A 13,089-nucleotide genomic window follows, 5' to 3' on the forward strand; every position below is an offset into this window, starting at 1 on the left:
AATTGTTTTCCATAATTCTTGTTGTGAAAAATAAGTGAGTACGAAATAAAAATTAAAAACCAATATTTTTCATAACTTTGAGTTATGATTATTTTATCAAAACAAGAAAATATTCAAATTTGTACATAGCTTCAGGCTATGAACTATTCATTGAGTAGATTTGTGCATAACTTTGGGTTATGAACTTCCATTATGTAGATTTGTACATAACTTCAGACTATGAACATTTATTTATTTATTTATTTATTTTATAGTTTCTGGCTATATAATATTGTTTGGTATAGATCCAGTTATACCGTATAATTAAAAATAAATTATTAGGGATCATATACCTAACTTTTGGTCATGTATTTGTAATTTTGCAATTTTTCCCCATAACTTCTGGTTATAAGAATTGCACACATTTTTCATAATTTCTGGTTATGAATTTACCCCGTAATTTATAATTTACATCATAACTTCTTGTTATAGGAATTATATATATTTATGTATTCAAAATAAATGAAAATAGAGATCAAAGGGTAATAAAATAGAAAATAATGATATAAGTTTATCACATACTTTTTTGTACGAAAGAAAAGATAAAATCTTTCTATTTTTCTGAAGGGAATAATATCTTTCTATTTCTTTGGAAGGAAGCACGTCTTTCTATTGCTCTGAATAGAAGAGTCTTTTTACGTCTTTCTATTTCTCTTAATAGAAGAGTCTTTTTATTTCTCTTGTAAAGATTATTCGTGCTAATAACGTGTTGTAAAATTATAAAGTGAAAGAAAAAGAAAACAAGAAAGATAAATTAGAATGTAGGAAGATAATAAAATTTTCGTTAGAGGTATCTTCCTTATAGGGAGTCACAAATAAATATACATCAATATGGATGATCATTTACAAGTTCCTTCTCATATTTTATAACAAAAAAACTTATTTTTATTTATAAATATTTTAAAAATAAATAGAAAAATTAAAATATTTTTAGTTGAATTTTAAGATAAAATTTGAAAACAGAAAATAATAATAACTTTCAAATGGATAACAATTTTAAAAAATATGAGGTTTTACAATTTTTTTTTTTTTTACCATATCATATATAAAAATTTTTAAAAGAAATTTTTAAAAATATAAAACAAGTCTATATTTGTTATATAAGGTTTTGTTTTTAATTACAAAAAATATTTTTTTAATTATAAAAATTATTATTACTTTCTATCTTTAAAAATAAAAAACAAAGAAATGTATTTAAAAGAAATCGTAGTATTCAAGGGGCATTGGAAATCAAGGGGCTTTTAGCCTTTGACTGACGTCCCTGGATTTGCGTGCTGGGTCTCAAAAGGTTCATACCTAAACACGCGGGTCTGGTTTTCCCTTTCCTCTCTCTCACCTAAAATTTCTCTATTGTCCCCAAGCAGCCAAGAAGGAAAAACCATGGTAATTCTCTTGTTATTTATTATTAATAATGATCATTTTCACGATTCCGTTTCTATTTTCTCGGATTAAATTTCTGTTCTTTTTGTTTTTTGTTTTCTAAATCTTCTTTGTTTTTAGGTTTTGTTTCCTGGCCATGTTCTATGTCTCTTCGTCTGTTTCGTAAATAGATCATTTTAATTGTTTTGTTCATATCTCTTCAATCTGGTCTTGTTTCTTTCTTTATCATTTTCAACCAAATTTTCAGTTTTTTTTTTCGTTACTTTCCCTGTTTTTCCCGAGATCCAAACGGCACCTTTGAAAAAAAGGAAAATTTTTTCGTCGCAGTGTTTTAGATGGATGATCGTAAAAAATTGTTGCTCCATTTCTGTTCGTCTCCTATTTTGTGTGATTTGTCAGCGTATATTGCGGAAGAAAAAGGGGATTTTTTTTTTTTTATGTTAATGGGTAAAATTGTGGGTAGAAGATCGAAATTGGAGACATGAATCTGTGTAAATACCATCTCACACCACACTATCCTGCAATTCAACCGCCTGGCGAAGCGATCGCCATAGACATCACAACCTGTGAAGTTTTCTTGTTTCTAGTTTTAGACATCACCCCCTATTAATCAAATAAACCTTTCTTTTTCTTTCTTTTTTTTTTTTCTTTCTCTTTTTTTTTTCTTTCTCAAATGAACCATGAGGATGAGAAAAGAAAAAAAAAAAAAAGACCAACTTGTATTTCACTGAACCCCATTTTGCATTTGTTGTCTTCATAGAAGACTCCAGTTATCCATGTGGGAACAGGATTCCGAAACAAATGATGTAGCCTAACCTGTTTTTGGTTCAAAATGAAGTGTCATTCTTGTTTGAAATGGGCAGAGTTGGTCTATTGGTAGAATGCCTTATTCTTTTCTTTGGGAGTTTAGTTTTGGATTTCTATTGGAGGATTTTTAGTTGATGCATTGCAGTGCCTCATTTTTTTCCGAGATGGCTTTACAGAAAGATGAACTCATGGTTATTTGATTTGACAGACCACCTCAAAGCGTCTTGCAGACAGGAAGGTTGCAAAGTTTCAGAAGAATATAACAAAGAGGGGATCAGTTCCTGAAACCTCAACAAAGAAAGGATATGACTACCCAGTTGGGCCAATTCTCCTTGGGTTCTTTGTCTTTGTGGTTATCGGTTCCTGTATGTACTTTCTACCTTGTTGATGAGTTTTTCTCTCTTCCTTTTATATATAGTTTTCCCCTCAATCACTCATATCACTACATGTTGAAACAGTCTTTTCTTATTAAAAATTATGACCTGCACCTGCATGACATCTCAGCTTAAAAGGCATACTTATGCATCCATGTAAACATTTCTTGTATGGCTTGTATAATCCACATTGTTCAGGGTTCCTTTTTCCCCCCACATCTGACTCCTGTGATTGAGGCATGGGAGATATTTCTATTATTAGTATGTGAATCAGTGAATGTCTTGGACATTGAGTAACATTTGCATCACTACTACAAAATGCAATGTGTTTCTTATTCATGGTTTGTTGTCTGTAGTGATTCTACTTTTGGAACTTTACTTTGCCAGTTAATTCAATTTATGCCAGTTTTAGTATGATTTATTCTCATATTAATTTTATCAGATTCTCCTTCGGTGTCCTTAAAAACTTTTAATTTTTCTCTTTTCCCATTTGCTGATTCACAAACTTAAAATATAGTTATAATGTTAATGTTTCCGTTTCGTCTTTTTTGAATGCATATACCACATTCGGTGTGATGCCAGAGACCACATTAAAAGCTAAAGTTGAGTAACTATGTTTTTTTGGAAGGAACAAATACATACTGGTAGCATACTATCATATTATAGAGTGAGGAGCATTCAGAAGTTGACCCTTTCTGTACACACCTTGTTTGAAGGGTTGATATTTCACATCCATATAAAGAACTAGCTAAGCATTACAATACCTGAGGTCCCTAGAATCTCTAGTAGACATGATTAATCACTCTCCGTGATACAATTGACTATTTACTGGATCTTGTGTTTTCCCTTTCTTGTTTGGCAGCTCTTTTTCAGATAATTAGGACAGCTACAAGTGGCGGGATGGCCTGAGAAAATGGTGAAGGAAGCCATATGTAACATGGAGATCCTTGGACATCATAAGCTTGACCCAGAGAGCAGCATGTTAGAAAGTGAAGAAATTAGAACATTTGTACTTGTTTGATAAATAAAATGATGCTTGACATTTGGATCTCATGCAGCTTTGCCCTCTTTTATGTTTCTGAAAGCTTGTTCCTTCTAGTATACATTTTTTGTCATGTCTGAATGAGCCTAAGCATGCCTTAGATGTGCTTGCTTAATTCTCTTTGTGGTAGCATTCTACATGGACAGCAGTCATAATCCCATCGGAATCTATAAACTCCAAACTTATCCACAACATCCACCTTTGCTCTCTTCAAAGTCATATGAACCTGTCAACCTAGTCATGGTAGCAGAAGTGCTTCAATTTGTCTGGAATCTCGACAGAAATAACATATCATATGTAGCCAGGAGATGGTTCAGGACAAGAGAATCTAGGATTTTAGTATTACAGAGATTGATGAGAAAATAGACTTGAACAAGTGGAAAATGGAGTTGGGCAGGTGGACTAACAAAAAGATCAATGGGGCTAGTGGCTGTTAGGTATGGTTTTGCCCAACAACAGTCTAATCCCTTTTTAAAATCATAGATATTCACTGTATGCAACTTGTGGCTTCTTGTCCTTTATTCAAGAGCTTGAATGCACCATGTACAATGAACAACGAGCAACTAGCCATTATAAATGCCTAAACTGAACAGCATTTATCTGTTTTTACTGCTGAAATAAACAAACAACAATTTGGACAATACACCTCTCAAAACATATGATAACATCCGGAATGCTGACCAAAACTCTACTTCACAGTAGAGAAAGGAAGGAAGAGGAGACAAGAAATGCTTTACTTAAAAGAGAAAATGAATGGCTGGCAAATGATTTAGTAAAGCTTATGGTGCATTGGCTTTCCATATGTGTGTTTGCTCTCATCTGATCTACGAGCTGCTCGGATGGCTGTGCTTGCTACATTTGAATTCTGGCTGCACTCCGAACTTCTTGACATCTTCCTCACACGAGAGTTGAATTGTAGATTGTTTTCATACAACCTTTCATGGGGTGGAGAATCATAGTCCACCTCAAATTCCTGAAAGATACATCAGATTTCCAGTCGATAGATTAAAATGAATTTGGGTTAGAAAGGAAACCTCAGTACTGCACTGGTATGATCTCAAAATAGAAGGGCCATGTGGGTCACCTTGGATTTTGTCTTGGCATAGTAGGGTGTTAAACAGGGATTCAAATCCTTAAGGAACATATCATCCGGGCTCCTAGGGGTGGCAGGGTCCTCAGAGCTGAAATCCTGAATAAATTGTCCAGTTAAGGTTAGCCTTTATGATGATGATGGGGTGTCTCTAGCACATATTGCTAACAAGGTGCCCCATGGTATGTTCTTGTTCAGTTGTAATTGCAAATTTTATATTCTATCATGGGGCTCTTACCAAAGAATTAGCAGCCTCATCCTGATCATATGTTGGTGTCCTAGGTGAGCCGCAATGACCTTGGAAACATGCCCTTACTGAATACTTATCCGCCTTTACCTGTCCAAGAAATTTGATGCCAGCAATTCAGACCTACACAGTGATAAAATTTTCTAATAGTCTAGTATAAAATAAATAAAAACATAACTGCACTTGTTTGCCAAGCATTCATGGTTTCTCACAATTAAGTACCAAACAATCTCCATTGATATACTTGATGATATACTTGATGGATCCCAACATATAAACAGAGTCCATATCCTGATGGATGAGAACCTTCTTGTCCAAGGGGTCCCCTTTACAGCACAGAAAAGTATTTTTCATCTGAGAAACATTCCTCTGTGCCCTATAATCCCTCTACTATGAAATACATGACTCATGGCATTCGAAACGAGATGAGTTGGGTGTAGGCTTTGATCATATCAATCTCTTTTACAAATTCCTAATCATTTTACATATATTTTTTTTTCTAAAACCCACTGAACAAGGTTTCTGTTTTTCAACATTAAATAGAGGCACTGATACTTAGGAACAAGAGAGAAGCTGGGTTTTTTTCCCGAGACAGTAGGGTGAGAAGAAGTAGATAGTTAATTTCAAATAAAAAAATTTGGGAGATAAATAACTCTCATAATTATCTAGAATAAAGTTAATAAAATATATTCATCAAATAAATGGAATTATAAAATTAGCATACAGGTATTGGTCAGAAATAGTTTAAGTTCATTTTTTTCCATGGGCTATAAATGTTTTTGTTTTTTACATGCTTCCTATAAAATGATAAATATAGTTTTATTTTGATAAATAATTAATTTGAAAATCACCAAATTTTAATTTATTTTAATTAAAATTTGAAATTCCAAAATATTCAAGGCAAGTAATGAATTACTAATGGCTCACAAAACAGTAGTAAGAGATCCTATAAGGAAGCACCCTCAAATTTTGATCTTTAGCTGGTTTTGAACCCATCAAAATCAATTTCAAAAACCCAATTTAATGAACTTATGAGTATGTTTGAAATACCTAGATTTGGATTTGGAATTCAAATTTGGGAATCCCAAATGGCATGAGAATTTCTAGATCACACCTCCCAGCTGTTGATTTGGATCCAATAATCTAGGGGTTTAAATTCCGTCAGTGGATTTATCTAAAACCCCATCTCAGTCTCTCTCACGAAATGTCTTTGCAAATAATGGACATGGAACTAGGGACCCAAATCCAAATCAATCGTCTCTTAATCCATTCAATCCAAATGCAGCCGTAATATTGAACTATAACAAAATTGGATAGAGTATAACAAGGATTGAAGCAATACCTCCGCAAGATCCTCTGCAAGGCACTGGAGCTGGCCAGTAAGAGAAGTGACCTGCTTCTGGAGGGTTGGAATGAGTTGTTTCGCCTGTTTGAGCTCTGATCCCTGCTTGTCTAATAGATCCTGAAGATGAGAATTCATAACATCTGGGAACAAAATGGCACTCTTCAATGACTTTATCTCTTCCCTTTGCTTCAGGCATAAATCCTTCAACTTTTCAACCTGAAAAACCCGCATAATAGATAACTCTCTGAAAAGGTTACTTTTCGAGGATCCAAATAGCAATTTTGAATTGAAAGCTGCTTTTGAGAAATGGGATAAGAAAAGAAACTGAAAATTATAGAGACTTAGAGAAATCATATTGGCTTGATTGAGATGAGCTTCTTACTGTTTGAAATCGACACAATGGAAACATAAGTTTCAAAATTCAATTTCCTCTTTCTATTCCACATTCTCTCAGAAAACAAACAAAGGTAGATGTAGATTAAAAGGAGAACTACCTCACGATTCTTCTCCTCTATCACCAATTTAAGCTCTGTAATTTCCATCTCCTGCTCCTTATTCTGGCTCAGAAGCTCCCTCTCACTCCTCAGCACCATAGCCAACGTCCTCGTATTCGCCTTCACCTCCGTTAGCGCCTTCACTTCGCTCTTCTCACCACGCGACGACCCCGACGATCCCGACGACCCCGATCCCTTACTAAACAACTTCCGATGCAACCCCGAAAAGCTCGTTCCCTTCCTCGCCGTCTTCTTCAAATCCTCCGCTATAAAATCCGCCGGCACAAAAAGACCATTCCGATTCGTTGACGCCGCCTTGGGCTTCGACGACCTCTTCTCCATAAATTTCTTCACCATAGCACTCAAATTCTGGTCATTCTTCACCTTAGCCGGCGCGAGATCAGACGATTTGGTTCGGGCGAAAGCGAGAGCGCGAGATGAGCTCTCCGTAGGATGCGATTTCGAGGGAGCCACGAAACGTTGGTTCTTGTTGAGCTCCACCGACGATGATGGATCGGAGAACTGCGAGGAAGCCGATGATCGTGCGTCGAAGGAATCGTATCGGGAAGCAGATTTGATGGGAGCCATGGTGTTGGAGAGATCTGAAGTCGAGGGTTTTAAGGTGGATTGTGGAACATTTCTAGGGTTTTGCGGATGAAGAAGAGAGGGTAGCTACTGATACCGTTGTATTTGTAAGAGATGAGGGACACGTGGCGCACTGGCGCGGTCTCAATTCAAAATTTTCCCGTGGGTGGCGCGCGATGTTTTTTAATTTTTAGGAATTGCCCTCTAAATTACAGACACCGTCGAAACGACGTCGTCTCGACTAGCTCGCCTCCTCTGACTTAAGCCTGAAATATATTTATAGAAAAGCAGAAATAGAAGTAACCGCTTTTTAGAATTATATTTAATTATATTTTTATTAAAATTAATGATGATTTTGAAATTTTTTAAAATTTTAATCAAATAACAAATTTTCTGTCTTATTTAAAAGAAGTAGAAATAAAATAATTACCATGAAATAAAGCAAAAACAATTACTATTTTAATAATATTGAATTTTATGTTTAAGAAAAAATGATAAAAATAATTACGATATTTTCAAAAATTTTAATTAAATAAAAGAGTAATTTAAAAGATGCTAAGAAAATAGTTTAAAAGTGTAAAATTGTGTTTGGTTCAGAAAAATATTAAACGACAAATATTAATAAAAATATAAGAGAAAACTAAATATAATTAAAATTAGTTACACATTTATATATTTTTAAATTATTTATTTTTTATATTAAAAAATTAAAATAAATAAATAAAAATTTAAAATAACTTATAAAAATAATTATTAAATTTAAATCTAATTTTAATTTTCTTTAATTTTTTTCTTACCTTTTATATTTTCACTCTATTTTTCTTTCCTCACCATTTTCTCCCGAATTATCCGAGAACCGAAGGATCTATGATTAAATTCTGATAGTACGAGGGAGTTACAGACCAAGGCAAGAATAGACCTGTCAATTAAAAACAGGGCATCCTTCAACCTTTATACCAGGGGCAGTGGGGCAATGAGCCAGAGGGCAATGGTCATCTATACCCAAACCCCACCACTTCATCCCATTGATGTCTTTAACCTGCAGTGTGAAATAGGAGAGTATGGCCATGAAAGCCACTCCAGCATCCAACCCGGCTGATAGAACGTAGTTGTGCCTAGCCCACCACCCCTTGAATCTCCTGTACACAAAAATGTTGAAAAAAATCCCCACAGCACCCCAGCACCAGTAGTTCACTGCCTTGGCAATTGGCATAGCCCAAGCGCCCCCTATGATGATGGGCATGTTGATAAGTTTTATCCATTTTTTCTCAGGAAAAAGGTGAGAGAGGAGCCACACTGGCACTGGTGCAAGAATGCCTATGAGGAAGAAGTAGTTCGTCTTGGCGTATAGACCAAGGCGGCCAAACATGCGGAGGGGGCCAACCACACCCCAAATGATGGAGGCGCTGTAGAAAACTCTGTCCCCTGGGCACGTCCATGGGGACCCTTCTGGCAATAGAGAAGGGTGGCATATGTTGTCGATTGAGGTTAGAAGCAGCCAAGCTGTTCCAAAGTAGACTGAGGATGCTATTACTGTTCCCACCAGCTTCATTGAGGACCATGTTGAACAAAATGGTGTTTAGTAGCAGAACAAGCGAGATGAATGAAAGCTATGTTTGCAGCTTAGTGATTACCTGAACAACAAACATGGACTTGGGAGGGATTTTCATGTAATGGCCGAGCTTGAAATCAGAGAGAAACATGATAGCCTGTCCCATGCTTACGGATCCATATGTCTTGAAGGCCAGATTTGCAAGAGGTTTTCCGGGGTAAATGTAGCCGAGAATCATCTCAGTGATGACGTTTAGTCCTGGTTGCTACACAAAAATTCCACAATTTGGTTGAGCATGAATGAATGAAAGACCAAAATCTCATCTTTTGAATAGTATACCTGGTTTGTGGTAGCTGTAATCACACCAACAGGGAGGGTGAAGAGCAAAGCCAAAGAAATTGCAAGTAGGATTCCCCAGTATGGAAGCTGCAGTTGTCTGCCAAAGCCTTCACAAGCAGCCATGGCAAGCCCAATCACCAATGTCAAGAGTGTGTAAAACCACCATTGAGGGACAGGGTCATAGTTTTTCTTCATCAGCCTTGTGTGGACATCATCAAACTGATCTTGCAATGATGCTTTTGCCTGTTGCCAAATTCTTCTGCAAAGACATTTTTGGGAGGTGTTAGTCTTTGACAGTTGAAGAAGTGTTTTGATCAGTCATTTGTAGATTATCTCTCACAGGCGAAAAAACCACCTTCCATGGAAGAGTGCAACATGAGATAGTGTGGCTGCCAATGTTGCAAAGCTCAAACCATAAGTGAAGACAAAGAAGATACTCAAATTAATCTTGCTATAACCATCATATCCTTGTTGGTTGAATTCAAAGGTTGTGTAATTCAGAACTCGCGAGACATTATACGAGCCCCCATCAGCATCGAACACATCTGCTGAGACAATTGGAAATCGCTTGGCTTCATATAAGTTAGTCCAATAAGCAATAGGGATTACAATGTAGACAACTATGAAGAAACCAGTCATTATGTTTATGATAGCGAAACCCGGGGTGGCTAAGGGACTTCCTAGGAAACTAGCTGCAGTAGACCAATCTAAGGCAAATGAGCCAAGGCCAAGGCCATTGAGACCAGAGCCAATTTGTTGGGCAGTGATCGAGTCCTTCCATATCCAACACATGAAGGAAAGAGCAGTAATAGATGGAAATAGATAATTAGGGACAATGTAGTATGCAAAACTCGAGACGAGGACAACAAGGAAGAACTGCAGCCTTGTTACACCTCCCTTTGGCCTAATCTCAACCTCATGCAAAGCCCTGCAAGTAAAAGTAAATTGTTTCAGAGAAGATATGGAGCACAAGAGGCACAGAAAGAGAGGAAGAGAGGAAGAGAGGAAGCACCTAAAGAGAGAGACTTGAACCAGATTGGAAGGCCACCACATGTATGGTGAATCAACTAGAAACTTTCGAAAAATGCCAGCCCATCCATATCCAAGCATCTAGAAGTTGAATGAAACAACACCCAGTGAAAAAATGGAGCAACTCTATGAGCTTTTTCGGTGTAAAACATCGTTAACATATCAGGGAATCACCTGAGTGGACTGGGCTAACAACATGGCCGCAAGAGGGTGAAGTTGCCCACCATAGAAAGCCTTCACTATAGTAATAATTATCACAGCATAAACAGTATTCGAGCCTGAATTGGCGAATATGGTGATCAGTACATGCTCTTTCAAATTAAATGGCCCAGGATTCAACGAAAATGACCAATTGGTTGCAGGAATTTTAAGAGTTTTTTCTGGCAGAGATGCTGCCATGAGCTTTCCTAGTGGAAGTACTACAATTTGGGCAGAAATTGACGTCAAAGACAAGACATTTTGGCGGTACCCGAAAAATTGATTCAAGAATGCCAGGAAAATACAAGCAAGGATCCCCAAGACCCATGTCTGGAATGTCAAGCATGGCAGTGTTGGATCATCTGTAATTGGCACTGTGAGGCGGACTTCCTCTATTGGAGAATCATTTACCTCATCTGCAGAACAAGCTACTAAAATTATTTATGATGATTCATTACTGCAAAAAGAAATGTGAAAACAAGTTCATAAACAACATTCATATTCTCTAGTGCCTGAACTTTTTGAAAAGAAAACAAGTTCACCAGATCCTTCAGGAGTTTCAGTATCTGAATCAAGTTTCTTGGACTGATATAACACAGGATCCATACTACTATCAGAATGCTCCATCTTTAATCAATGGCAGAACCAATATGATAATCAGCAGAATCTATTATATAAGAGCAGGCAACAGACTTTGTTAAGATACAGCTCCTTAGATTCCAATCTCTATTCTTTCTTTTGTTTTCTTGTTTCACCATTTTTTTTTGACATCATGTCTCATTTTTTGGTCTCTTCCTTCCTGATTTTTCAAGACCAATCTAAAGAGAGGCTGTTAGACCAATTCTTGGGACATCATTAGATTCCTTTTTCTAAATAAAATAGGCCATAAGCGGTTCACTATAATGGGCTTTACCAGAAATAATGCTGGGTTAAATTCAGTTAACAAATCACATTTCATGTATGGACAAAGGAGCTTCTCCATCAGTAGCCTCATTCAAAATCCCACCCTATCTTCTGTCTTATCCTTTTAGACTTCCTGTATTTGCTTTCCAGTCTTGTAAAAGTCCTAACATTTGATGAGTAAACCTTTGTGAACCTGAGTAAACTTCATCATCAAAAGGGTATGCTCATCACAATGATGTAACTTGTTAAAGTTCAGTTAAAACCGTGCTTTTTCTGAACATAATCTAATGGGAAACCATGAAAGCCAAACTAATGCTTGCTTAGGTGACTATTGTCCTGCTTAGGCAATGTGATCTGTCTGACACTATTAATATAAACACACACATAAGGCTGAATAATTACATGAAACAAAGCTTGGATGCTTAGAATATAAGAACATGCAGGCCTTGACAGCAATATGTATATATATATATGTATAGATATAGATGTTGGAAGAAGAGGTACAAATACTAAACTCCATAGCTGAACTGTTGCCATGGCTTAGAATACTACCATAATTCTGATTGAAAATGCCATAGTTGGGTTGTTACTCAACGTTTCCAATTCTGTCTGGGTTGAAGAGACAAGAGTTCAGAGAGCCAAAGGAATAGATGTGGAATCTTCAGCCATGGCCATGTACAACTTGGGGCCAATATTCAAACAGACTGGTTAAGAAGTCACAAAATCAACCTTTTTTTTTTTTAATATATGGGGATATGTGAATAGGTTGGGGGTTGCATTAGTTCAGATGGTTTCTCATTTATAACAAAAAAAAAAACCAGTAAATAAACAAATAAAAGATGGGTCATCATGGACTAATTTTGTGGCTGGATGAGTGTCAAGTTCTGATGAATTGTCGAGTCTGCCACCATCAAAACATCCTCAAGAGCACATCATGAGTTTTCATTCCATCAATCAATTGAACACATGGAAACAATATGACAGAAAGTACTGTTCTAAACTCATCAGAGACTCGTACTCTCTGCAATCAAGCCCAGGAAATGAGGGAGTTTCTTCATGGATCATGCTCTGGACCCTTGGGCCCAAGCTACAAAATGAAGTGTCTAGCCCTCTGGACTCAGTGAATATACGGGATAATCATCAGTTTATAGGCTGTTCTACTGCAGATTAGACCATGTTTTTCAATTATAAAACAATTTGACCAAGAGAAATAAAATAACCCAAATTTGTAAAAGTAATCTTTCTATATTGGAATATGAAAAGTAAATATTTTTTTCAACATAAATATCCATCAACATTTCAATTATTTTCTAGGCCAAATTATGCAAAGAATTAAATTTGTGAATTTGGAATTACTTTGTACCTTTTAATCAAATAACCATTAATTATATTTGTCTCGTATAGATATGGTTTGGTTAGCCCAAATCTGAGGTCCTCTTAGTTGAAAACTTGTCTCCCAACTGTCAATGCATCTACACACAAATTTAAGATTATCAAGATTTTCACATTCATCCTCTTACGCCGACATAACATCCTCATAATAGTCCATGTGATTCATGGGTGATAAACTGAACACATTTTTAGATGGGATTGGCCTGAATACTATCAAACACAGCCCATGAAATTATTGTCCTTTTAGACCCATTGTGCCTAACCGTTTTAAGA

General features: G+C 36.2%; 3 protein-coding genes across 3 annotated transcripts; 1 reads left to right on the top strand and 2 right to left on the bottom strand.

Moving 5' to 3' along the window:
• The first annotated feature begins 1,288 nt into the window (after positions 1-1,288).
• Positions 1,289-3,715, top strand: LOC117924112 (stress-associated endoplasmic reticulum protein 2-like). The gene is made up of 3 exons (XM_034842677.1): positions 1,289-1,422; positions 2,435-2,591; positions 3,463-3,715. The coding sequence occupies exons 1-3, from the start codon at positions 1,420-1,422 to the stop codon at positions 3,507-3,509; spliced, it is 207 nt and encodes a 68-aa protein (XP_034698568.1). The 5' UTR covers positions 1,289-1,419; the 3' UTR covers positions 3,510-3,715.
• A 418-nt stretch (positions 3,716-4,133) lies between these two features.
• Positions 4,134-7,481, bottom strand: LOC117924111. Its single transcript, XM_034842676.1, has 5 exons — positions 6,819-7,481; positions 6,322-6,540; positions 4,971-5,069; positions 4,727-4,831; positions 4,134-4,615 (listed from the first exon to the last, which is right to left on the bottom strand). The coding sequence occupies exons 1-5, from the start codon at positions 7,404-7,406 to the stop codon at positions 4,412-4,414; spliced, it is 1,215 nt and encodes a 404-aa protein (XP_034698567.1). The 5' UTR covers positions 7,407-7,481; the 3' UTR covers positions 4,134-4,411.
• An 844-nt stretch (positions 7,482-8,325) lies between these two features.
• LOC117923208 (oligopeptide transporter 1-like) lies at positions 8,326-11,148 on the bottom strand. The gene is made up of 7 exons (XM_034841436.1): positions 11,064-11,148; positions 10,498-10,937; positions 10,307-10,404; positions 9,650-10,222; positions 9,295-9,553; positions 9,038-9,220; positions 8,326-8,949 (listed from the first exon to the last, which is right to left on the bottom strand). Exons 1-7 carry the CDS (start codon positions 11,146-11,148, stop codon positions 8,326-8,328), a joined length of 2,262 nt encoding a protein of 753 aa, XP_034697327.1.
• Positions 11,149-13,089: the final 1,941 nt, after the last annotated feature.

The sequence above is a fragment of the Vitis riparia genome, chromosome 10, assembly GCF_004353265.1.
Source record: "Vitis riparia cultivar Riparia Gloire de Montpellier isolate 1030 chromosome 10, EGFV_Vit.rip_1.0, whole genome shotgun sequence".
NCBI lineage: Eukaryota > Viridiplantae > Streptophyta > Magnoliopsida > Vitales > Vitaceae > Vitis > Vitis riparia.

Excerpts from the sequence above, each read along its gene's own strand:
- LOC117924112 (XM_034842677.1), top strand. Across the intron at positions 2,592-3,462 it reads CTTTGTGGTTATCGGTTCCT|CTCTTTTTCAGATAATTAGG; the intron begins GTATGTACTTTC and ends CTTGTTTGGCAG.
- LOC117924111 (XM_034842676.1), bottom strand. The coding sequence starts at position 7,406 with ATGGCTCCCATCAAATCTGCTTCCCGATACGATTCCTTCGACGCACGA. Across the intron at positions 6,541-6,818 it reads TAGAGGAGAAGAATCGTGAG|GTTGAAAAGTTGAAGGATTT; the intron begins GTAGTTCTCCTT and ends CGGGTTTTTCAG. Across the intron at positions 4,832-4,970 it reads ATGAGGCTGCTAATTCTTTG|GATTTCAGCTCTGAGGACCC; the intron begins GTAAGAGCCCCA and ends CAATTTATTCAG.
- LOC117923208 (XM_034841436.1), bottom strand. The coding sequence starts at position 11,148 with ATGGAGCATTCTGATAGTAGTATGGATCCTGTGTTATATCAGTCCAAG. Across the intron at positions 10,223-10,306 it reads GTTCAAGTCTCTCTCTTTAG|GGCTTTGCATGAGGTTGAGA; the intron begins GTGCTTCCTCTC and ends TTTTACTTGCAG. Across the intron at positions 9,221-9,294 it reads TTACAGCTACCACAAACCAG|CAACCAGGACTAAACGTCAT; the intron begins GTATACTATTCA and ends ATTTTTGTGTAG.